The 26691-nt window shown below is 37.7% G+C and overlaps 1 protein-coding gene across 11 annotated transcripts in view; it reads left to right on the forward strand.

The window, feature by feature from the left end:
• Window positions 1-26691, forward strand: part of SATB1 (SATB homeobox 1) — a 97571-nt gene that overhangs the window by 13619 nt on the left and 57261 nt on the right. For 7 of the 11 annotated variants that reach the window (XM_028843128.2, XM_077990165.1, XM_077990166.1 and 4 more), the window contains exons 2-5: window positions 10420-10654; window positions 14301-14477; window positions 15242-15368; window positions 16141-16264. In XM_028843128.2, the coding sequence (XP_028698961.1) occupies window positions 10444-10654; window positions 14301-14477; window positions 15242-15368; window positions 16141-16264 (639 nt within the window). In that variant the 5' untranslated portion in view covers window positions 10420-10443. 11 annotated transcript variants of the gene reach the window in all.

Raw genomic sequence — 26691 nt, forward strand, 5'->3', positions numbered from 1 at the left:
CTGGTAGATGCCAAACCTGGCTGTACATCAGAATCACCTTGAGAGCTTTAAAAAACTGAATGTCTTCTCCTCATCCTCAGCCATTCTGATTTAATTGCAGTGGGGTTTAGCCTGGACATCTGGATTGTGACCCCAGTACCTGGTTTTACTTCCTAAGATTGTCAAAGAGAATCCAGAGAAATATACATATGTAAACCTTAAAGATGCTTAGAGTCTTGCAGTTTGGAGAGGCAGACATAGAGAGAGATATGAAATGTCACATTGCATTCAGGACAGGCAGTGTGATGGAGCACGGAGAAGGAAGTAACTAACAGCTGGAGAAGGCTTCAGACTGAAAAGGCGAAATCAAGTCGCACGTTAAAGGAGAGAGCAGAAATGAGGTCCTCAAGTGAGAAGGGTCGGGAAGGGTACTCCACGAGCTATAGGGAAAAAATGAGGCATCTTTGTGGACTCTAGGGCAATTTCAAGAATGCTTCCTTCTTCTTACTCGATTTTGGATCTGGGTCTAGATAAAGCTACCAGTTTTGATGGCATTATTACCATTGTGCCTTGTCAAATAAGTGATCCATACTGACATCCATGGAAGGAAAGGTAGCTAATTTTTTTTTTTCTAATAAAGTTCCCAATAAAACAGTATTATTTCTGAGTAAAAGGCCCAGATATCCTGTCAGTTTCCAGAAGCCAGCTGCAATGGCTGCTCATTTTCCCTCTCCAGATCTCCTAAAACAAACATAAACATTGGGTTTTTTCCCCCTCAACTATAATGACCTTTGTCTATTAAAACTGTATCATGAATTACTACTCTGTATTTACATCTATGCCAAGTAATTAGGAAACAACTTTTGATCGCTATCAGTCTAGCTAAAACTGAAACCCAACTTCTTAGGGGAAGAAAACAAAACCAAAAAATCCTTAAACCCTATATTTAGAGTTCATTATCATCACTCCTTTAACTCCCCTGCAACATTTTGAAGCTTTTTGCCATCATTCTCTGCAGAGCATCATTATTTGTTATCTGGATGCCCTCCCAGTTCTAGTAGGTATCTACATTAATGCTTCCAAAAGAGCCATTTCTAAGGGTAGCTATGCTTATATAATGTAGGTACAGGGTTAAGGGTGGGAATGACTGTGGTTTCTAACTTCACCTATGAGATATTTAAATGTTCATGGAAAGCAGCTTTTGGAGTAAACACATTATTTAAAATGTATTACAGAACCCTTTCAAGTACAGACATGTCTAGAAAGTTCTTAAATTTGTGTTTAGCAGTATACGGGTCTCATTTCATGCAACTTTACAGATCTACAGGCTAATTCTAAAATGGAAAATTATCTTGATTCAGACGTCATTGGAATGTCTGAAAGCCATTTAGCACCTCTAAGACTCCTCGTGGCCAGGTCTTGGATTCCCTTAGTTGTCTTTTAAAGGAGTTCTCTAGGGTAAGCAGTGTCCAGTGGAACTTTCTGCAATGGGGAAGTTCTATAATCTACACTGTCCACTTAGAGTATTAGTCACATGGGGCTATTGAGCACCTGAAATGTGAATGAGGAAGTAAATTATAAATGTTATTTAAATTAATTCAAATTTAAAGGATATAGCCACCTTCTTCGATGTTCCCTCTTCCTACAATCTCTGTAAAAAATTGTCACTGCAATTTGTAGTGGAAATTGGTTGCAAGTGACACTGTGAGCTTTTGTTGCCATCTATTCATTTATAAAATAAATATTGCAAGGACACTGTCCAAATTCCTAGTAATATGGCAGCGAGCAAGACACCCAGTCTCTGCTCTCATAGGGCTTACAGTCTAGTAACAGAGACATTTATTAAGCCAGTAATTACCCAAATTGTTAATTAATTAAGACTGTGATGACTGTTTCAAAGGAGAGATACAAGATTCTGTGAGGGTATATAATGGGGGCCAGAACTTCTTGCATAATTACTCAGTAAGTTTAATCAGGGTTCTAATTATTAACTAGACAAGAAAAGCATGAGGCAGCTTCCTTTCCCCAAGTTCAAGGCTGGGTCAGGTTGGCTGCAGGAGGCACAGCTCTCAGAGTAGGGCAGCTAGCATGTGCCATGCCATGACCTCCAAAGAAGTGGGATCTGTTTAAGACGCAGGATCGTAATCTGATTAAGCTGTGTGCACACACATACTGCAAACTTCTGAACTTGAACAAGTAGATTTTTCCCAAACTATGCAGTTGTAATGATGTCGGTCACAGATAATATGTGAGAAGAAGGGTGCAATGTTTACAGGATATTGCATTTCTTCTCCAATATATATTTTGACAAAGTTGTTTGGGCTGCAGCCCCAGTTTTTTCCTCCCTGCTCTTTCAAATTGGTATTTGGTCCATTCAGGAAACGATGCAGAAATCTGTCCTGACATCCCAGACAGACAAAATGAGACACATGACAGCAAAACATATGGCTCAGATACACATCCTTATATGGCCAACATAGACCATATTCCCAGAAATTCATATATGGAAAACACCACCTGCAGCTAAAGCCAAAAAACAAAGAGTTGACACGACAAAAAGAGCAATATGCTACATAAATTGTGCTGCTTTAAAAGTGTAGAGATAGCCAACTGTATTTGAATTTAAAAAGATGAAAAAAAAAAGAAAAAAACCATGTCCTTAGAAAGTGTTATGGTGGTAAGCATTGCTTTGCTAACACAGCCACTGGCGGAGTTGCTATATCTTAAAAGCATTCGAATTCTAAATGCTTTTTCTGTTTATTACAAATGTATGTGCTATTCAGAACTCTGAATGTGTTTTAATGCATTCGGATATCTGCCTGCATATTTATCTTAATACATTGCCATCTGAAACATGCAGTAGTCCTTTCATTAAGTTTTTAAAAATTTTGTGTGTAGCCAGGATAATGCCTTCTCATGTGATAGAAAATTGATGCACTCTATTTTAAATGTGCATCCACATGTTAAATAGTTCATGTATTTGAATTGCAATATTTTATGTTCTTGAGGTTTTCTATTTTGATGGCCAGATTTATAACGTTTATTTTAACTTTTTTCAATACTTTCTTGCATCATAATTGCTTAATATAAGATCCCTGTGTTGATGTTTTTTCCTCCCACTGTGATAGTTTATGTTCACATATGCCTAGGAAGGTGGTATTTTCTTAATTATTGCTATGATTTGAATACTTGTCCTCTCCAAAACTCATGTTGAAATTTAATCCCCAATGTGGCAATATTGAGAGGTGGGGCCTTTAAGAGGTGTTTGGATCATGTGGGCTTTGCTCTTGTGAATGGATTAATCCATTCGTGGATTAATGGGTTAATGGATTAATGGGTTATCATGGGAGTGGGACTGGTGGCTTTGTAAGAAAAGGAAGAGAGCCCTGAGCTAGCATACTCAGGCCCCTTGCCATGTAATATCCAGTGCCACACGGGACTCTGCAGAGAACTCCCACAAGGAAGAAGGCCCTCACCAGATGAGGCCCCTCCACCTGGAATTTCTCGGCCTCCACAGTGTAAGAAATAAATTCATTTCCTTTACAAATTGCCCAATTTCAGGTATTCTGTTATAAGGAACAGAAAACAGACTAAGACAAATTTCTTTCTTTTTTTGTTCTTTATTTTTAATCTGGCTTTACACTGACCAATACTCAGTGGCTTATAATGAAATATTCTAAAGGATAGTTAATATATAGTAATTCATTTCATCAGTGATGTATACCACTAGTACATAAACCTCTATGTGCCATTTTACTTATGTCATTTCTTATAATATAGTTGGGGAATAAAAAATGTGCTTGAGGGAAAGTTTATTGTGCTATATTGTTATTCATTATAATATAGTCAATATGCTCATTTGTTCTTTTTATCATTTTCCAAGGCCATGTCAGTCCTTATTACATACTTCCATGTTTTGTTTTTATCAATAGATCTGTGACTCCTAGATAAAAGGTGCTATTCAAATTTAAGGATTGCTGTATTAATTCCCATATTATATTAGCATTGACCAGGTCATCAGGAGGGTAAGGCAATCAGATGGCATTTTGTCTTATTTATTTCTGTAAAATGATGTAATAGCATATTTACAATATTTTATTTCAGTCTATCTTAATATTGATATTTCCAGTGATCTTTGTTTAGTGGTGTTTTCTCTTAGTTTAAATTTAATTTTGCCCAACAGCTTTCTCATTTCTTATACTTTAGCTAACATATCTTCCTTCAGATTTCCCCACATTTTAACTTTTAAAAATTTACTATCATTTGGGCTTTTTACTAAAAATTTGCCTTAAATTTCTTTTCCTATTTTTGATGCTGTGTTTTCTGTTTTATTATCACGTTCATTCTTTTGCTCAAGGCTTGGGTTTGTGTGCCAAGATTCATGGTTGCCTTCCCAGATTTTGACTAACCTTTCTGGTTTGTGGGTGAAACTTGGGTGCTATTAGAGTGATATATTTTCATTGTGTTCCTCCTAAACTTACTCTCCCCCAGGAGGTCATCATTTCCTACACTTTTCTGCTCTATCTTTTGGCTTTTCTTTAGATTTGTAATGTAAACAGTGTGCCTTCAGTGTATTGGTGGCTTTACAGAGCTTAATTTGCATGTTTCCCTCTTATCTCAGTACTTGTGCTAACTTGTTGCTTTTTTATGTGTAACAAAATGTTTATCTGACTAATTTTTCTCTTTTCCCTACCAGCATATTCTGAAAAATAATTCTTATTTTTGTTGTTTAATGATTAACTGCCTTCAGGGTGCTAAAGTGCTAGAACTAAAACCTAAGCGATAAATGATGCATTTCTATTTTGGGTTAGATTATAACATTATTTTTACATGAACTATATTTAATAGATTGTCTAAATAAGACGATCGTACTTATGTGGTAATGACCATTTATCTAACTGGGTAACCTATCCTAGATTACAGCAGAAGTGTTTATTGCTACAACAGATGTATTTACCAACCCAAACTTTCCTTTTTTGCCCAGGGTAAATTATTTGAAGAATGATAGCATCTTTTCCTTTATAATAACAAGTCAGGTGTCTTTCAAGTGACCCAAATTTTGTTAAACTCGGCCACGTATTTCTTCTTCCAAAGTATTCTGTGGCTCAGAGGTGAGGGCGATTTGAACCAACGTCTGACTAGTACAGAAAGCTCTTACTCAGTTCTTTCTAATGTTGGCTCTTCATAGTTTAAGGACCACCCTCCTTAGAGGATAAACACTCGGAGCGTTTCGAGGCTCCTGGCCTTTATTGCTCTACAAATGTTTCTGCACCCTCCGCGCTTCTCCGGAGAGATCTGCCTTCCGTCTGTACCCCTCCAGCCACTTCCTGATGTCTCCCTACCTCAGTCCTCAGCGCCTGTCACCTGCGTACCCGCGCCCTTCTCCTGCGGGGCCGGTGCGTCCCCCTGTCCGCCCACCCCGCCTGTCCCTCTGCGACGCTCCAGGCGTACTCCTTTTTGTGGCTTTTGTGGCGTGTGGGTGGCTGGTTAGTTTTCTCCCCTGGCCCTCGCCCCCTCCTCCCCGTCATTTTCCTTCCCCCCGCCCCCCGTGCCCGTCCTGCCCCTCCTCCCTCCTCGCTCCCACTCACACACCTGCCCCTGCCGCCCGCGCGTCGCGCGCTCCCCTCCCCGCTCCGGCGGACGCTGCCAGGGAAGCCCCCTCTCCTCCTCCCCTCTGCGCCCTCCCTGGCGCGTCTGGCGGCGGCCGGCGCTAGCCCTCGCGCAGCGCCCTGTTATTCTGGGTATTGTGTGTAATAAATGTCGGGCCGCCTCACTCTAATCAAGCTCATTACAAATTCTTGCGCGCCCAGGGCCGGAAATCGTGCGCTCCCCCCACCTTCCCTCACTCATTCACTAGTTACTTGTCTTTCGGCTTTTTAACTCGCCGCCCCCGCCCCCTCCCCCAATCCCGGCCCTCCAGCCCGGGTTTTAATCCCCATCCCTTTTCCGCCCGCTCCGTGCACCCTGCCCCCCCACGCCGCCTTCCTCCTCGGCTCCGCACCCCCTTCCTCCTCTCCTCCCCCCTCCTCCGCCGCCGCCGCCGCCACTTTCTCGCTCGCTCCCGTTCCCCGGACGCGGCGGATGAGCCGGCCCCGCTGGGGAAGGCTCCGGGCGGCGGCGGGCGGCCGGGAGGAGGCTGCGTGCTCGGGGCTGGGGCTGCGAGCGGGGTGATTTTGTATTAAAATGAGGAGGAGGAAGAAGAGGCACCCACAGCGGCAGCGGCGGCGGCGGCGGCAGCAGCAGCAGGAGCAGCGGCGGAGAGGGCTGCAGCCCGGGCGGACGCGCGGAGCCGAGCGGGGCACGGCGGCGGCGGCGACAGCGGCCGGGATGAGTCAACTAATAATTTAATGGGGGCAGAGACGGCAGCGAGGGGGAGAGCGAGCGAGGGAGAGAGCGAGAGAAGCAGCCCCGTCCGGGGACTCGCGCTCACACTCACGCACACACACACAAACACACACACACCTCTCCCTGTGCCACCCAGCAACACCCGGCCTCGTCACAACAACAACAGCCGCGGCCGCCCTCTAGCCTGCCTGGGGGCCCAGCCGAAAGCCAGGGCGACTCCAGAGGACGCTGCCCGCCCCCCTCTTTCATTTCAGGAAACTCCTGATCAGTTTTGTTGGGGTTTCTGGGTTTCTTCCCCCCCCAAGTCCTAGTGCCATTGTGGTGCTCGTTGTTTACCTCGGACTCTGGACGAGTGAGAGCTTGGCGACTTTTTGGGGGGAGGGGGCGGGGAGTTTGTCGCTGCCTAGGCGGTGGAGGTGGCTGGGGGTGCCTTCTGATCTTTCTCCTCCTCCCCCTCCCCCCGAACCTCTTCTTTCCTCACTTGCTGGGATCCCAGACGCTCACAGCCCCGCGTCAATGGGCAGGGAGAGGGTCCTTGGGGCTGTTGTCAGCGAGGGCAGAATCAAAAGTGGCATTTTAGTGCCTTTCCGGGGCTTTTCTCGCGACCCTCTGCCCCCCACCCTCGCTGTCCCCCGCTAGATGCCCTCGTTGGGGGTGCGAGGCTGTGGGGAAAAGTTTAAGGTTTGTTAATATTAGTCACGATTGTTGGGGAGGGGGGTGGGGGTGATTGGAAGGGAGGCAAGGTGGCCTTCCCAGTGCGCGTTCTTCGGGTTTGTTGGAGAATAATATTGCAAGTGACAGCCAGAAGTAGACTTTCAGTCCTCACACCGAAGAACCCGAGCGAGCAGGAGGGAGTGAGAGACGCGAAGGGCCTTTTTTTTTTTCCTTTTTGGAGACATTGTCCGCAGTGATTTTTTTTTTTTTTTTTTTTTTTAAAGAGAATCCTCAGTCACCACCTCGTTTCCCCAGCACCATCATAGTGTACAGCTCATAACGGGTTTTGCTTTGTTTTTACGATTTCCCCCCAACGAATCACTTGTCAGATCAATTTTATCTTCTTCCTCCTCCCTGCTTCCCACTCTCCCCTCCTCCCCATCGCAAACCCCGTTCTCTGAGGTTAGACATTTTACAAACGCATATATGTTGGTTTTCGAATTGTGATTTTTTTTTTTTAAACCCCTTTCTCATGGCTACTCTTCTAGACGTTTATTTCTGCCCTTCCCCCGCTTAGGGGGGCGGGGGTAGGGGAAAGGAAAAATAATACAATTTCAGGGGAAGTCGCCTTCAGGTCTGCTGCTTTTTTTTTTTTTTTTTTTTAAATTAAAAAAAAAAGGACATAGAAAACATCAGTCTTGAACTTCTCTTCAAGAACCCGGTCTGCAAAGGAAATCTCCTTTGTTTTTGTTATTTATATGCTGTCAAGTTTTGAAGTGGTGAGTTTCAGGTCGGTTTTGCTAATTTCACTCAGTAAAACTGCAGTGTTTCTGTTTCTAGATAGTACTTTGCTTCTTTGTCTCTTTAAAAGGTCACAGTGAAAGCTTGGCCTGGATCGTGCCGGCCATATGGAATGGATAAGGGCACAATCTTAAAATGTGATTATGGGGTTGTGTGGGGACGAAGGAGGCGATCCAGCTAGAAACTCATTGAAAAGGATCTCACTTTGCAAAAAAAATCGGTTCTTAAAAAACTATAATTTCGTGCTTTTCTTTCTTTTTAAAGGAAATAATTGTTAGAGTTCACTGTTTTATTAAGTAATTATCATATATGGTCTTAGTTTATGGGCAGATAAATGGGATTTTCAGAAAGTAGCTTGCTTTCTGTGTGGCAACCAGACATTACACTAAAATGGGTTGTAACATGTGTAACTCAAAAGAAACTCTTCAGCCTGGCATCTGTTGAGACCATAGTTAGTTCCTGCTGCTGTCATCCAGGCAGGCCTGTTGGAGATTGCTCTTTTCAATTCCAAACTGTGGTTTGGTGAACTTTAGCCCGGGCATAGAGTTTAAATGAGTAAATTGGGTGTTTTATGTGCATTTAATTTTGGTTTGTAATGTGAAGCTTTTTACACCATGACTTAGTGTTTAATAGATGCTTATAGGTGGGTATTCAAAGGACAGTTTTTCATGACCTATGTGATACTTTGATTGTCAATACATTAACTAAATTATAATATATCATTTTCATTTGCTGTACGGTTTATAGTGTTGTTAAGCTTCATGATTACTTAATATGTTTTATAGCATTAACTTTGATGCTGTTGTCTACACCCCCTCCCTTTTTTTCCTCTTAAATTGCCCCAAGGGCTAAACATTTTTCTTTTCAAATCATATGTTTTAAAATTCATCTTCTGCTCTAGGATGAGGCAACCAATTTCAGAAAAAGCAGCTCTGTATTATCCACATGAAACATTATAAAGAGTGTTTTGAATAAGTTAATAATCATTGCTTTCTAATTTTGGCTTTAGACTGCAGTTTAATATAATGGAAAAGAGTAATCTTGATAAAAAGTGGTTTAAAAAGGCACATTTATTGTTAATGAACCTCATAACCAAAAACAGATGGGACCTCGATCAACGGTAAACCTTTAGTTCTCAGTGTGCCACTCTGGAGTACAAAGATAAATAGCCGTTAATTTTTCTCAAACTTTATAGTTCTTCAATTGGCATTCTTAAGGTTGCTTTTAAACTTCCAGATTAACATTACTGCCCCCCTTTTCTTGATTATATGGTAAGAAGTAGGCTATGGTTAAACAGAAGAAAAAAATGTTTACAGAAAAGCCATGCTAACACAAACTGGCTTTCAGCAAATCCAGATTTAAATAGCTTCAGTGTAACAATTTACAACAAAAACAAGCCATGTCAAATTACTAGACAGCTAGGAAAAATGGTAATTATTCTCTCTGGTTTTCCTAAATATGATGCCTTATTTTCATAAGCTCAATATTTCAAATACCATCAAAGTTCATAAAATAATTCTACTTACCTGTTCTTATCAATTCTAATTAAAACTATGCTTTAAAAATGACTTTGATATTATCTAATCACTTTACTATAAATGATGTGAAAATTGATGTCTAGTATATAACTGAAAATAATTATCTGTTAATTTTTTTGAAGTTAATTACAATGTTAACGCCATTGCATGCTGAGGTTGTTTCTGAATACTGGATATTTTGTTTTACCAGTGTCATCAAGGTTTTTTTTTTTGTGTGTGTGTGTTTTAATTGAGCTTGGCACTTCAACCTAATGTGTATATCACAAAGTGTATTCTAAATTTTTAAAAAATATTTATTGTTAACAGCCCTCTATTGCTAATGGACACCTAAATACTACAAAACACATGAGTTTTAATGCATCAGTACATTGGATATTTGAAAACCCTTCACTTCTTCCTGTTTCCTTAGGGGTAAACTGATCCAATCACATGTTTGACCCAAGACTTGACTAGATCTGTCACATAACTCTTGAAACTTTGATAGTGGAAAACTTTTTCTATGCATTAACTTATAAAAGCCAGTGGGGAGTTTAAAAAACAGTTAGATGTTTGTTACCTTCTTTTGAGATTGTGTATGATTTTCCTCAGAATTTATATTCATATACATATAAAACATATATGTATATGTATATTATATGTACATACACATATAAACATATACATTAGATTTCTAATATTTTGAACTGTGATCATCTTTCCATCCTTTATTAAAGTGTTTCTGCTGTATTTTGTAATGAGTTTCTAATTGTTAAAAATTGGGACTACATAAATAAAATTTGCTGTTTTCTTTTTAGCTATACTTGTGATAATTCTTGTTCTAAAAGTAAGCCCATTTCTCCCCACTTAGTTTTTTTTATAGGCCAATTGCCTTTTTATTCGTGTGTATTGGTACAGTTTCCACAGATCATTTTGTTAATTTAAATAAGAATGTAAGGCTATTATCTAGAAATATAGTAACATCTGTATCATATCTAGATAGGCCATTTTACCAATACATTATATTTGTGGAGAGATATCTAGAGCTAAAACATTTACATAGGACACATATATACACGTAGGTCCCCACCCAATTATAACATGTCTTCTTTTTAAATTCTGGCAGGTGATCTTTAGACAGTGACTGAGTATGGATCATTTGAACGAGGCAACTCAGGGGAAAGAACATTCAGAAATGTCTAACAATGTGAGTGATCCGAAGGGTCCACCAGCCAAGATTGCCCGCCTGGAGCAGAACGGGAGCCCGCTAGGAAGAGGAAGGCTTGGGAGTACAGGTGCAAAAATGCAGGGAGTGCCTTTAAAACACTCGGGCCATCTGATGAAAACCAACCTTAGGAAAGGTAAATACTTTCAAGCCAAATCCTGGAAAGCTGAAAGCCCTATTGTCTACACAAGGCCACACTGGGGGGAGGTGGGGTGGGGAGGAGTGGCAGAACATGGTTTGTATACCCTGCCTTTATTCTCTTTATGATCTTAAATTAGTTACATTCTGGGTCCTTAGTATCAATCATGTTGGAAAGTATAGGCTCCATGCTTGGGTGGAGCGTTTTACTATAGACTGGAATCATTGAACATTTTGGATAATAAGGACTGAATTAAATATAATGGTTTTAGTTTACGCAAGGGTCCATTCAAAAGGTGTTACAGTAGAGGATCGTAGGCGGCTGTTGCTTTAAACTAACCTGATTAAGAATAAAACACTTAGGTGGTTTGAGAGCTACTCCAGCTTCTTCCTAAGATTTTTAGTTGTAAGGCAGTTTCAGAGATCTTGGAAATCTTATGTAGACGTTTGGTAATGTTATTGTTTGTGGCTTATTTTCTTAAGAGCAAATTCATTAGCAGTAAAAATTCTGATGATCCTGGTTTTTAATTTTTGTTTTAATTGGGTATTTTTGATGAAGAAAGAACAAATTTAGGAAAGTTTTTAAGGGGAAGATGTGTAACTGTGTGACTCTTTTCTACCAGTATTAAATTGATGCAGTTTAACAACTTTGACTGTGTTTAACAGTGTTGTTCCTGTAAAGCAGTGCCTACCCTGGGTGTAATGCATGTGCCTCATAAGGAGCTTCATTTTGTGTCTGAGTAACATGTGTAGGAATCAGATTTTCCTTACATTTGCTAAGCAATGGATAAAAATGCTGTATTTTAGCAACCAAGAATATTAAGTAGATAAAGTTAGAAGGCAGAGGAATTTCATTGTGTTTGATGCATAACATTTATCATACAATCATTTATTTTTTCCTTGGTTTGGCGAAAACAAAGAATATATTGATCCTGAAATGAACAGACACAGCAGTCCGTATTGTTAGATCTTTATCTATTAAAAATGGAAAAACAGCACTTCAGCAAATTCTTTGGCCTCTACTCATGATTACCCTATTTATTGATTGTTTGCCAAGAATGTATGCATCTTAAGAAAGCCAGGGTAAGAGCATTAAAAATATAATTTATTACGGCTTTTCAAACAGAGTGCATTAATATTGTACTGTGAAGCACTGGGGCTCTATAAAAAAGACTTTCTGACGCCTGCAAACATGTAAGTTCCATAAATTCCTAAATAGGAGATTTCAGCTGTCTCTGGTATTATGTGATATTTGCACAGCAAACTTTAATGCCAGGACAGTTTTAGACAAGGATTCTACAGACTTCACTGCTCCTTATGGCAGACGTGCTGTTTACACAGGCTCATAAACCTTCAGCAAAAGCTTCTAAGACTGCCTTCAGGTTTAAATCATGTGGTATTTTTAGCATTCAGCAGTGACCAGTGCTCTCCCCTTTAAATGCTGGAAGGTTATGAAGTTGCTGTAGTTGGAACTCTCGCCAAACACTAGCACGAATAATCAGACAGTTCAGAAAAGGCTTGTGTTCAGCATTACTCCCGGGAACGGGAGGGTAACCGCAACAGTTTGCTAGAAGGTCTGTAATTAGATGGTACTATTGTCACTTTATAGCCATCTTTATTATTTTAGGGTACCTCTAAACATGATCAATAAAATCCACAATAAATCCAATATATTTCAATAGTTTGAAAACCCCACAGTTGTTTTATAGATCTAAGGAAAAGCGTATTGTAGAATACATCTGTTTCATCCTACAAAAGGAAAAATCAATGTGTATGTTTTTGTTGTACTTACCCAACTCTTTGAAGATATCAGGACAGGAGGAGGAAGAACTAAAAGTACAGTAAATTCACTTCCTGCTCAAATGCTTTTTTGTTTTGTTTTGTTTTGCTTTGGATGTATTCTCAAAATGCAATTTAATTGTAGGAGGGTCTCAGATACTCCAAATAACAAAATTGCTAAAGTCTTTTTGTGGGTTTTTATTAACATTTTCATCTTATTTTTCATGTGGATGGTTTCTATCTGACAGGTGCTAGATGAAAATTATGGCTGAGATGAGAAAACACTACTAAGAAAAAGGGATTGAATGCTTTTATTTGTTTAGGCGATTTTGCCAAAATACCTTCAAGCCAAGGAAGGAATCACCAGTTTGCATATTGCTATTTTTGCTGTGGTCTCCCCAAGTTGTCTTCTGATCCCTGACGGGTTCTCTCTCTGGTATAAAACAGCTGAATGAATGACAAAAATATTGGCAAGCTCTGCGGCTTGTTTTTCATGCCTAGCCTGTTGGTACCTCCGAATGAGTTTGTGAGTTTTTCTAAGTAAACCTAAAGGGGTTTATTTGTCAGACCTAGAATCTCTTGTGAACAGTTCGCTAAAGCTTTGGTGAAGACTCACATGTAGAAGGATATAGCTGTTTGATTGCCGGCTTTTGTTCAGCAGAAACAAGCAAATAGAGAATCTTTGAAGGGCCTCTCTGGTGTCAGTAGGAAATCTTGATTTTTTTAGCTACGGTTGGTGTGCACTAAGACATCTTCAGAAGTTGTTATGATTCTGTGAGTCCAGAGGACAGAGCTTGTAGAGGCATTAGTATTGTAGGACTAATTGTGGATCCTGGGTGCCCTGTTAAAGTAACCCTTGTCATCATTTATGCTAAAGATGATACCCTTCTGGCAGTTTGCCACAGTACAATTCAGATGCATCTGCTTTTAACCCTTTTCCGTTGTCACTGGAAGTCTGACAGTGCGCTGCATAAACACCTTGAGTACCACAGCATTCCGTAATACCAATTTCTAGAAGCAGTGTCTTTCTAATAGTGGTGTGGCCTGTGCTTGTTAATCATCTGGCTACTGAGTTACTATATTGGATTAAAATATATAAAGAGAGAGCACACCAAATCTATGCAGATTCCTTTTTCCTAGTATGTCCTGATAAGGTCAGTTTCCTTTTCTCTCTCTCATTTTTACCTTATTTGCTATAACAAAGCTTGTTGATTTTAAAGACTTATGGGTACTGTGCTATCTTTTTAGGTAGGTTAAATGAGTATTCATAAAGCAAATGTTATTTGTCTAGATTATGCACATATTGAAATTCTGTATTATGATGACCGGTTTGGTTAAGTACTTTTTGTGGAACCAGTTAGAGTTAATATCTAAAAAAGGAAGAAAATGAAAATTTCTTGGTCGAAGATAATTTGTTTGGACACAAGCAGGAAAAGTTTATTATTAGCAAAATCATGTAGGCAGTAGAAAGGTGGGTTCTTCTGAAGATAAACAGTGAGTTGTGTTTGCATACTGTATACTACTCATAGCAAATTAAGGAAGACACATTTTTCTTTCGTCACCATTATTATTTGATCAGAAAGGTAATTCTGCATTCATTGCTTTTGGAAAATGCACTGTTAATTTAGAGCACAACTTACCTTAGGACCAAGTTCACATTCTACTTCAATATTTCTGTTACAACTTTAATATGAGAATGTATATATTTGTGTGCATGTGCCTGTAGTTCTGTACCCAGTCTGCCTTGGAAGCACAGTGAATCTCTTGTGATTATTTATTTTCATAGCTAATTTTTCCTCCCCCCACCAAGCTGTATTTCTGAAGACTGTTGGTTTTCCATCCCTCTTTCTTCATCTTTTTGATAGGAACCATGCTGCCAGTTTTCTGTGTGGTGGAACATTATGAAAACGCCATTGAATATGATTGCAAGGAGGAGCATGCAGAATTTGTGCTGGTGAGAAAGGATATGCTTTTCAACCAGCTGATCGAAATGGCATTGCTGTCTCTAGGTTATTCACATAGCTCTGCTGCCCAGGCCAAAGGTAAATAATGTGTACGTGGGGTTGGAAAAATTGCTTGGCATTCTTTGTTTACCTTGCAGAGAAAGCACTGAATATTTTTATTCAAAGAACTGTAGCCTGTGTATTACATTGGTTCCTTTTAGGCTGTGGCTTTAAAAAATTGGCTTAATTCAGTTTAGTTTAGTTAACACACATTTTGCTCATGTGGAATGTCGAGGTAGATTTTTTTTTTTAAATTACTTCAGCTGAATCATTAGTATGCTTATTGACCTTAATAATCTGCTCCACTGAGGACCCACAAGGAAGTGAGGAGCGTATTTGAGCAGATGGACTGTTGAGAGTCAATTTGCATTTATGACTGAATATCTAGTTCTGTTTCTTTTATTCTGTTTCTGATGGTTTTATGGGCTGTAAAGTATTTTTCAATGCTGATTCCCACTGCAATAGAGAATCTTATCTAAATCGTAAAGCCATTTAGAACTGGTTCAGCTATGTCTTATTAGAACTTCCTGTAAGTTAGGAAAATGTGGCCTTATGCATAGGTTTTATTGATGGGGTTTTATTTCCAAAATAATAAACAACCCTACAGTCATTTACATAATTTTACAATTTGGAAAGCTAAGCTGTGAATATTTTCATTGACCTGCCTTTTAGAGGGAAGGGAATCATTCAGACAGAAATAACGGTATTGCTTGTGGTAGGGGTAGTAGGAAAGAACACCCTTCTACTAGATATATTATTTGAGGGTAAAATATTTAGTGACATATCCTCTTTATCTGAAATAGGGCTAATCCAGGTTGGAAAGTGGAATCCAGTTCCACTGTCTTACGTGACAGATGCCCCTGATGCTACAGTAGCAGATATGCTTCAAGATGTGTATCATGTGGTCACATTGAAAATTCAGTTACACAGGTGAGTCAAGACAGCAAATCTAGGGTGAAACCTTCTTCTTACCTGATCTTTTGAAATGAAGCATCTCTCTCTGGTCAACCTTCAATTTTTTTTTTTACTCCGTGTTTCAGAAAGGTTAATACAGATCGATTCGATTTTGTTACCCTATCCTTCTGCCTTTTTTCCTAACTTCAATGTATAATTTAAAAGCAACCCCCCCAAACACACACACAAAATGTGTGGGTTTGTGCAGGTTATCAAAAGAGAAGACTTTTTACGTTTAGTCAATTAAATAATGCATTACAAGAAGGCATTTTACATAAAGTTTACTTAAGAAAAAAATATTTTTGCATATCATGAACAGTGCCATCTGTGTACATTTTGTGAAAGACTGTCTTATTCACTATTACCACAATCTTATTTATTTATTTTTTTATGATTTTAATTCGTATGTACAGAGTAATGAAAGGAAATCGGTTAATACGTTAAAGCTTTTCACGATGGCTCAGGAGAAAGCAGTACACCTTAAATTGTCTTCCCAAGCGCATCAGAGCAGGAAGGTAGAAGTAACATGAAAAAATAGCCACCACAGGCAGCTGATGTATAATTCATGCATCGATACAGCAGATGTGTTGTATAAAGTAATTAACTAATCGGAACAATCAGGAGACCGAGAGCAATCTCCAGATGCATCTGTTTGATGCGCAAAATGAAATCTGTCTGTCTTAAAGGAATGTTCTGCAGCGGGATGCAATCTTGTAATAATCCCCTTTCTAATCTATGTCTCAAATAGTTGCCCCAAACTAGAAGACTTGCCTCCCGAACAATGGTCGCACACCACAGTGAGGAATGCTCTGAAGGACTTACTGAAAGATATGAATCAGAGTTCGTTGGCCAAGGAGTGCCCCCTTTCACAGGTACTTAGCATAGCATGTAATAAATAATAAGACATCATGGGCAACCCTGATTTGAGGTTTGATGGAGCTCCCTGGTTTAAAGCAACTGGTATCTGAAGCAAGAATCTGCCAAAAATGTAAAGTGACTTGACCACTGGTGACCTTTTAAAATATGCCTGATTTGTTGTGAACAGAGCCTATACGCTTTTTCTCCCTTGGGGAAAAGAGCCAAAGGACTGTTTACAGGAAAAACAGTTCAGTGGAAGACTCCGCTGGCTAATTTTTAGATTTGTCTTCTGAGTGCTATGAGCATGATGGCTACATTCTCCTGAATGCCCTTATTGAAGAAAGAGTCAAGGTGGTACTAATCCCACAAAGCTTTGGTGAGAGGGAATGGCAGTGGCAGTGTGAATGCGTAAAACTTCACCGTGCTATCTGAATAAAACAACAGTACAATTCTTGGATATTCATTACCAAAAAATTAAAAGTATTTTAGTACAAATAATTATGAAAATAATTACCCTTAACTAAAGGTTGAATAGTGGTTAATTCATTAGGATTTTGTGACCAGTTTTGTGGCTTTGGTTTACTACTTTTCTGTTTTTTTTTTTCAGTGGAATTTTCTTTTTTCCCTCTGAGATACCTGTCATACCATCAGGGATATTTGAAATGAAATAAAGATTTTTAAATTATTTTCCTTGATTTCTTTGTTTAGAATAAATTTGGTGGAGGGCAGCTAAAACTCTAGATAGAGACTGCCTACCTGCTTATAGACAGAAAGTCAAACATCATTTTTGATGAAACTCAGCTGATTTCAAATAAAAAAAAAAAAGGATGCCATGAATCTACTCTTAAAGGGCTGCTTAAAATGGGTTTGGGTACTGAGGGGATGACTGTAACACATGTAAATATATAATATGTTACAGTCATCCCCTCAGTACCCAAACCCATTTTAAGGCCATTCCATGATACAGTATTATTAAAATGTTGGTCCAACTAGATTTTTACCAAATTTTTAATGTTTTCTTTTAATTTGAGTTTTAATTCTGAATATTAGTCTCAGCCATTTGAACTTGAACTGTATGACGCTGCTGTAAACATTTCTGCAATTGAGAGATCTCAAAGTGTATTTCTGCTATATTCTGAGTAGCAGATATTCTCAAAATGTATTTCTAATATGAGGCTCATGAAGATTATTGGGTACCTTTGAAGGGAATCTTGTAGGCTTTGTGCTTCTGTTTCATAGAAACTCCATGCATTTCAGATTTGCTAAGTTACATTCCAACATTTTTACTTTGATATTTGCTACAAATTTTAGGAATGAAGCAAATGAATTAAGTTTATATTTAATAGCTTTCTATATTCTTCTACAATAAGCTATAGCCACAGTTTATATATTCTCTGTATTGCTAAGTGTCCATTTCTTGCAATTCAGAGAAAACTCTTTTTTGTCATTTCAGTTACACCTTCAGCTGATCTCCTATCTTCCCTCTCTCACCCTTGGAATAGAGAGGATAGGAATTTATAACCATCAAATAAAAATAATTTAAACTAATTAAACACAAATCAATAGGATGATAGAATAAAGGGGTGACTCTTACTTCTGGGACTTTGTTTTGCAGACAACTCCAGATAACATGTTACATGGTTGCTAACATTTGAAAATTTGAGATGATCTAGAAATAAACTTGTTAAAAACTCAGTTAAAACATAATATAAACACCCAGTACTGGAATCGCATGTGTCTTTATGTTACTAAATGTCCCATTGATCGTGGAAGCATATTCAGACGAAGACTTAAGGCATTTACTATGAGCTGAAGAAGAGGATGTCGGTAGAGATATTTATTGATACAGTCAGTGAGAACTAATTGTTAAATGACATCAACATTCAGCCAATAAACTCCACCTCGCTATAACTTATAAATAGAATTGTGAATTTACTTAATGTTATCATAGAAAATGAATTGCATACAGACAATTATAACATTAAGTAGAATGACAAAATGTAATTCAGGACTTGGTTTTGGAGTCATACATTGATGAATTTCTGTAGAGAGAGGTTTGCAGATACATGGCCTCCTGTGGCTGGATACCTCACTGTAATCATTAAGTGATGGAACTAGGCTACAATTTCAACATCAATTATAATTACAGTATTCTTTTCTTTAAAAAAACTTCTAAAAATTATGCATAGTTTAGCAGTGAAAGCAAATATTTGAAATTAATTTAATATTTAACAGTATGAAAAAATGTAAATTGTTCTCTAAATGAGGGAGTTATTTTATATTTTGCTGAACATCTTCTCTTTTTCTATGAATCTGATACTCCAGTCAGAATGTTTTCAATATAAACTGTATTCTTTGTGCTTCTTTATTATGTTTTTCTGTCTAGAGTTATTAAGATGAGAGATGCAAGTTCCCTAAAGCCTATGTCCAAAGTATATGCCGAGTTTGACAAAACTACTCTTTTTCCTATGGTTAAGATTTGGTGATGAAGATGGTCATGGTGAAAAAAGCCTAGCAAATAAATATGGCCTCAGTCTTGTGCAAAATGGGACCTAACACCAAGAAATGCCAAGTGTTAAGCCCTTTCTTCCCCTATAGAGTGTTGATTCATTCATGCGAGAGAACCTTTAGCGTGCAATTCAGCATACACATTTTACTGTACAGTAAGGGTTTTATTTTGTTGAATATGATAAAGTACTCCAGTAGCAAGTATGGCTACAGGGTCCCTAAATATTATGGTTAGTAGAAAGTTCACCCTGTGGGCAGGTAAATTCCTTTTATAGAGCAGGGGCTAGGAGGAGTGGAACTGGGGAGCCACCAGGATTTTGCCTGGGGTGTTGAATAAGCCCTACCTCCTGTGCTCTTAGGACGATTGTCTAATACTTGGTAAGCAAATGTCCATTTGAACTTGGATTCTTAGAACCAGAAGGGATTATCCTTCCTAGGCTCCTCCCTTTGACAGTTGAAGGAGCCAGTGTCCCTGGAGATTAAAATCACGGTGCCGGTTAATGACTAACACAAGTCCTGACTTGCTAAGCCTATGTCCTTGCCTGTGATAAATTTTAAAGTGCTGATTTAGCTACTTGGGAGGCCGAGGCAGGAGAATCACTTGAACCCAGGAGGCGGAGGTTGCAGTGAGCCAAGATCGCACCACTGCACTCTAGTCTGGTGACAGAGTAAGACTCCATCTCAAAAAAAAAAAAAAGGAATATTTACATTTGGGTACAATAATGTTTTCTTTGCTAATATTCATAAGGTGTTCTCCAGCTGCAGAAATTCCATAAATGGGCTTGGTTTGATTTACAACTCATACTTTTATTTCTGTTATCACTTTCCTATCATAAATCTGCCCAAATAGACTGACACTAATTTATTAAATTCTTTGTACCACGTGTTTTTTTATTTTTGTAAAATGTTCTAAGACATAAGAAACGCTTAGCTCATTATAGATCTGAGGTTAGATGTTTTGTTGTTACTTTTGTTTTTTTCGGTGGATGTGGTTAGATAAGTTGAATGTTGCATTCTAAACTGCAGCTAAGGAGAGAATAAATTCTGATTTGGGGACCAGAAAGCCTGTAGTCATAAAACTTTTGAGGATATGGATTTGGGAGAAAAATTGGAATTTAAAAAGTAAACATTTCTATTTATAATAAAACATTATATTTTGATGCTTATTTTCCCTGGAGTTTTAGAAATTGCATTTAAATACTAGATAAATATATATACATTCTGATACAGTGTAGATCCATTTTGTTAAGTAAAAGGTCAGCTATTCTACCAGCATAATGTCTTTCTTCTAAAAATGTTTAGGTCAGGTATTTCATGGAGGTCTTGATCTGATTTGCACAATTTTACCTTTCCTCTGTCACCACACACGGGCATATATACACACACGCACGTGCACACACACACGTGTCACAACTTTCACGTTTTTAAGGCATTGGATTATTTTCTATCTTATTTCTCACCTGGAAAAGATATCTTTAAGCCAAGTCATATAGAGTGGGTGAGAAGTGTTATTTTTATTTTCAAGTAGCAAAATACATATAAAATAAATTTAAATTTGAACATTACATTTAGAAGTAATATTGAGAAAGGTGATTTTCCAATTTTCCTTTTATTCACAGCATCCTAGGATCTCAAATATGTTGGACAATTTATTTATTAATGGCAAAATAGATTTTAAAAAGAAACTACCCCATACTCCTGAAGCTTAGCTTCAGTATTGCTCTCCTGAAATGTGACAGTCATTTCCATAGGAATTAAATACACGTACGTGTTTAGTTGATTTTCAGTCTGGATTATAAATGATACTGGAGCAACAATTACAAATCTATCATGTTATATAAATGTGTTTTTAATAAACTATACTTTATTTCAGTTTTTGGACTGAAATAACATGTTTCTTAAAATTTTAAGTCAGCTTTAGTAATCACGTTCTTAAGAGAATAGCCAGCATCAGTGTTCATATATTGCATTTCACGTGAGAGTCTAACATATGAAATTTGTTCACATTCATATATTCAAAAGTATGTATTGACAATCTGCCGTATGCCAGGCATTCCATTTCCTATGTAGTGTTAAGGATATAACATCTTATTAGTTGAAATAATAGTATTACACTTTCATTTAGTGCTTCTGATGTATCGAGAGTGCCTTTGGTCCCCCTAAGTAGGATATAGTCTTATATCCCCATTTTTAAATGAGGAACCTGAGGCACAGAATGTTGACATGAGTGTCCATGGCTGCATTGCTGGTGAAGCAGAAGAGTAAGACTTCATACCCAGAGCCTGTGAGCTTCACCAAGTAGCCCTTTCATCACATACCACAGATAAAGGAAGTTTAAAAAAGACAAAATGAAAGCCTCTCAGATGAATTGGATAGGTTTTATAAATACACTTTGATTTTTCTAAAGTACTGATAACTACTTGTAGTTTTCCAAGTGTATTTATTCTCATTGCTGAAAATTTTCTTTAACGTGTTTTGGTTTTGTGTCTTTGATTTTTTGTTTGTATATTGTCTTGTTTTAAAAGTACATTGCTGTCATTTCAAGCCCCTAATCACGGGTGATCTAGACAGGAGCTGACTTTTGGGATAACTTGGCATTTGGGACGTTCTAGAAGATTTGCCAGTATAGTTCTGTGCAGTTATTTCTCTTTCCTATTCTTTCGTATCCTCAAGACCAGTAGGCATAATTATGCTAATAGCCCTTTGTTTTGAACCCCAAGATAATATTAGGCATTTTCATTAGAAATAGTGGGCAGATGAATTTCTTAGGTCCGTTTGAAAATACAGACTCCAGTCATCAGACTGGCCTGATCCAATGAACGAGTCTTTTCCGAGCAGCTCCATTTTAAAATAAAATGATTCCTGTTTGAGCTGAGCTGGACGATTTTATACTTGCCCCTTCCCAGTATAAAATTATCTTATGTTAAAACATCATATATTTTGAAGAAAAGCTCTACAGAGAATCTTCTTTCCTTTTTAAAATTACAAAACTTTCCTTAGTTTTTACCCTACTGACCATGGGAATCTCAGATTATAAATGTCTGCCTTGCCAGGCACTAAAGTACTTGATACTAATTGGGTATTATGACCACTTTTCAGCAATTGTATTACTGTAATGGTGGGATCCATAAAGGAAATGGTAAGCCTGTCTTATATGGGTAGTTGTGTGAATTGCAAAACTTAAGTCAAATAATTTTTTTGCCTCGTCTTTTGAACCAGTCATGACATCATTCTAGTTCCTTTTTCAACTTAGTGAGATGTCTGCTCTGTGTTAATATTATAATATGTATAATCTACAACAGAATTGTCCTCCAAATTGCAAGTTTTCCTTTTTGAATCTAATATATCAGGCTCATTTTTAGATGACTTAGATACATAAGGATTTTATTGTAGCTTGATGTTAGCTCTCTGTAACCTTTCAGATATATTAATCAAAAAAGCCAAACTTAATAAAGCATCTAACTTAAAATGGATTGATCTCAAATATGTTATAGCCACTATCTTTTCACAATAGTAAAACATAAAAGAGTTTAAGCCATGCCAATTTAGAGAGTGCTTAACAATGTGTAACTACTTTATTTTCACTTAATAGATTTTTTACCTGTGCCTTGTTTCAGATCTGAACAGGTTTCCTTTGACCTCAAAATCACTAATGCAAGGAAAATTACCATATCATGAGAGTATTTTTCCTCTTTTTTTGTCTGATGCTTAGAATAATAAATACTCCCAAGGCTTAGGAGTAGACATGGCCTGAGAGAAAGCCTATTAAATGCTATTTTCTAATGGTTTTAAAAAACAGCTTAGGCAAATCATGCTAACCAAACTGATTTTCTTGCTAAAACAGAACTAGTTTTAGCGTATATTTTAGACATCTTTTTTCCTCAATTACTACTGAAACTTCAAATTGGGCTCTATCTGGATTTGCTTTATAGATCTGCTTCATTTCATGCCAGATTTGGGCAAACTCATAAACAACCCCCCACTCCAAAAAAAAAAAAAATCCAGATAATCAAAACAAACAGATACACGAACTCAATTTCCCCGTCTTTCGTTGGAAACTGCTTGATTATAACGTGCTCTGAGTATAAAAAACATAAGAGAGCCTTTAACATAACAGAGGAGAGCCTCAGCCCTGGTTCTGCAGCTCATTGCCAATTGAAGCAAGGAACGCTCTGGCTGTTGGGACTTTTAAATCTAGACTTAAAAGTTATTTGTTCTGTTTAGCATTTTTAAAATGATTCTATTAGGAATTGTGTGTGCTTCAGTTTTAATTTTAACTCATAATGATTGTAAAGCACCCTGGGATGCTTGCTTGAAGGGCGCTTCAGAAATATAAGATTGCATTGTGCTCTAATATGCAGTCTTATGGGGTGCTGGAGTTTCACCATGGACAGTTCATAAGGTTGCAGAATTCCTCATGACAGAGAAGGTGGCTCGCTGACTTCTTTAGCAGTCCTTTTCTCTCATTCTTACTCTGAAACTTTGTTCTCTTTCATCATCATCTTTCTCTCTTAAAAAAAATTGATTATTTTCTATTGTAATATTTTCCCATAGAAATGCTAATCTAGTTGACTCAGGTTGAAGATGCAAACCAGTTGATAGGTTGGAAGTTAAGAAAAGAGTAAAGTTTTTAATTGCTAGCACTATTTGAGATCACATTCTTATCTGAATAACAAGACATGATACTTCATTACTGGATACCACCGTCTCAGGCTTGTCCCATTTTACTGTCCACCTGGTATTTGTTCCAAGGCAGTTCAGAAATGTAACAAGTATTAACTTTGTGAAATGTCGCAATGAGACTCTTCTCTGTGTTGAAACTCCTGGGTTATGATAACATATGACACAGCTTGATCCAGTTTTCTTTTTACTTTTTAATGGGACTATTTCTTTAGAGTAATGGCGTTTCTTCAACAACTTCATTCTGTTACTTTTTGTGTGTTTTTGTTTGTCATTGCTCTCTAGCATCCCTTTAATTAGCTCCCAGCATTGTAGGAATCAGGAATGTGAGTTCTGCTGTGGCCAGCTATATAAGCTTGGGCAGCTGACTCCATGACTCAATTTTCTCATCTGTCAAGTAGGAAGATAATAGTACCAATTTCTCAGTCTTGTTTTGAGAATTAAATGAGCTGGTACTTAGAAAACATTTAGAACAGTTTTCAGTCCTAAAGTGTGCCATAACTAGTTGTTTTTCTAAAATGTGGGCATTGAGAGTTTGAAATCCCACTTGCACATGCCACATGGTCTAAGTAACTCTCTGGCTACATGGAAGATTTTGGTGCAATCTTCATTTTTAGTGAAAACAACCAAATACTTTTCATTTGTGAAAAAATTAAAGGACTATATTATAACTCAAACTCAACATTAAGGAACACTTGCAATCATTATAAAGTTATGACGTATTTTAAAATGGAAGTGGAAGACTGAAGCTTGTACTTTAAATAAATCGATCTGGAAGTTTAGCAAATATGAGACCCTAGACTAGACAATGTCAAGTAGAATAAAGATGGGACCGTTATCAAGAGGTGAGCTTTTGCCAGTATCTTTTCCATTAACTAACCTCGCCTGTACTCCCAGCACCCAAGGTTCTGTCCTCTCCTTATGTGCCCATCGTAGCATTTTCCACATTGTTTTGAAATAGTCTGTGGACTAACTAGGCTGTCTGTGTGCACTGTAATTGACTGTCCCAAAGGAACTAAGTTGTATTCATCACTGTCATAGATCCTGACACACAGTAGGAACTCGGGAATATTCGTCAGACTTAACCTTGTAGGATTTGCAGATGTTTATTTCATAAACCAATATAGCACATCAGTGGTTGTATTAATAGTACTCTATAGATACTTTTATTTACAGTATCCTATCTCATGAAATATTTTTCTGTTATACTTAATTCTGTATTTTTACCTAACAAATAACAAATCACTTCTGAATTTTTCTCTTAAGAAAACCTACTGACATTCCAAGCTGTCTCATGCTTTTATATGTTTGATAATGTTCATGAATATGTGTACTAAACTTACACGTTTGTAAGCACAACAGTAGCCTTGGAGTTACAGGGAACTCAGAGGTCTGAATGCTTAAAAAGACCTAATTATACATCACAGTTAAGAACAAGCTTTAAAAACATATGCAGCATTTTTTAATTTTTAAATTTTTCTTCCACAATGGTACATGTATTTCCGCCTGGCTAATAATTTTCATTTTGTCTCAGTTGCATTATATTTGAGACCCACACTTCTTTACTGTAATTTTTATTTGTTTATTTTCTTCTCATATTCAAGAGTAAAATGGGAAATTTTCAATAACAGTCAGATAATTTACAAAGATGCTGACATTGCCAGTACAGAAATGTTAACAGTATCACCCCGTGTTCGCTTACAATGTCCATTCCTCAGTTGTGTTCTAAAGTCTACATTTGGCCTAAGAGACTCCATTTAAGGCTATCAACATACAGTGTTTTAAAGTCATCTGTGTAAAGGTCTAGAGTCACCTGAATTTAGAGAGAGCTGCAAGTGTAGATAACTGTTCAGCCATTCCATAATGGGCCTTAGGGACTTGGTTTGTCCACCTTCTAAGCATGATCACCAGCTCAGCCTGGAAAACACATGTTTAGTGATGGATGGAGCTCTTTATTATATGATTTACAACCCATTCCAACACATTTTTCTCATTTCACCATAACTTCTAATGAGACGATTACCAGAGGATGGCATTTTCCTATACTGTGAAGGATTTTCATAATATTGATTGAGATGAAGCCAGATTAATTTGATTTTTCTTTATGATCTAATCCAGAGGTGACATTGGTTTATATTTATCTGGTAGACATGGGAAGTCTTATCTGAAAGCTAACAACGATGAATAAAACACAGAAATCAAAGCTGTGGTTTAGCCCTCAGTCATCTGTGAAGTCTTGGATCAGAGCTGAGTGGGGTCCATGGACCCCACAATCTGCTCTAAGGTTTTATGCAGACCCTGAGATTATAAGCCAGTTTTGAGAATGCATGGGGGACAGCTTTCATAGGTTTTATGTAATTTCCAAAGTTAGTTCTGTGACCCCATAAATAGCTAAAAGCCAGGAGATATTTTACCCCCAATTTTTAGGCAGTATGGCTTAAAAATCTAATATGCTCATGTACAGAAGGAATGCAATAGGGAACATAAAGTCTCCTGTAAAGAGTTATAGAACCTAATTCTAATATTTACTTTTGGAAAATGAATTGCTCGAAGTACTTTAGTTCTTGTTTTCGCTCTGTGGTTTAAGGTTTTTTTGTTTGTTTGTTTGTTTGTTTAAAAAGGTTCTATTTAGGACCTCTGGAACTTAACACGAATTTGGTATCTTTTTTTTCTTCTATTTCTAAGTACAGGTACTAGACATTTTAATCTCTAGAGAGGATGAGTGATTTAACCACACAAGGGCATCAGAGAAAGAGATTTCTCAAATGGGTACATTGGTATACTGTAGTGCCTAAGATTCAGAATCAGGAAACAGTTTTTGCAATAAAATCAAATAAAACTCTTTGGATTCATATTTATCTAATGAAAAACTTGTGAAAATTCTATTTGGATATAACATAATATTTAACTTAATAATGAGTATATTTTAAGTAGTCATAAGCAGGGTGTCAGTGGGGCCGTAACCTTCCTAAAAAATAAGACTCTAGTTGGAGACATTTGCACAGTGAGTACCTGAGAATGAATAATGTGCGTTACAATTGAATCTTCTTTAGTCCCTCTGTTTGAGAAGACATACAGATTTCATAGACTTTTAAAGCTGTTAAGAGGAGACGTTGGAGATTATCTAGTTCAGTTGCCTTCCTGTTACAGCTCCCGTGTGCAGTTAATTTGGAATATTACATGCACTTAATATACCTTTTAAAAATATTTTATAGTTTAAGCTATTTACCAATATATTCATTTGGTTTGAGTA

The sequence above is a fragment of the Macaca mulatta genome, chromosome 2, assembly GCF_049350105.2.
Source record: "Macaca mulatta isolate MMU2019108-1 chromosome 2, T2T-MMU8v2.0, whole genome shotgun sequence".
Lineage (NCBI taxonomy): Eukaryota > Metazoa > Chordata > Mammalia > Primates > Cercopithecidae > Macaca > Macaca mulatta.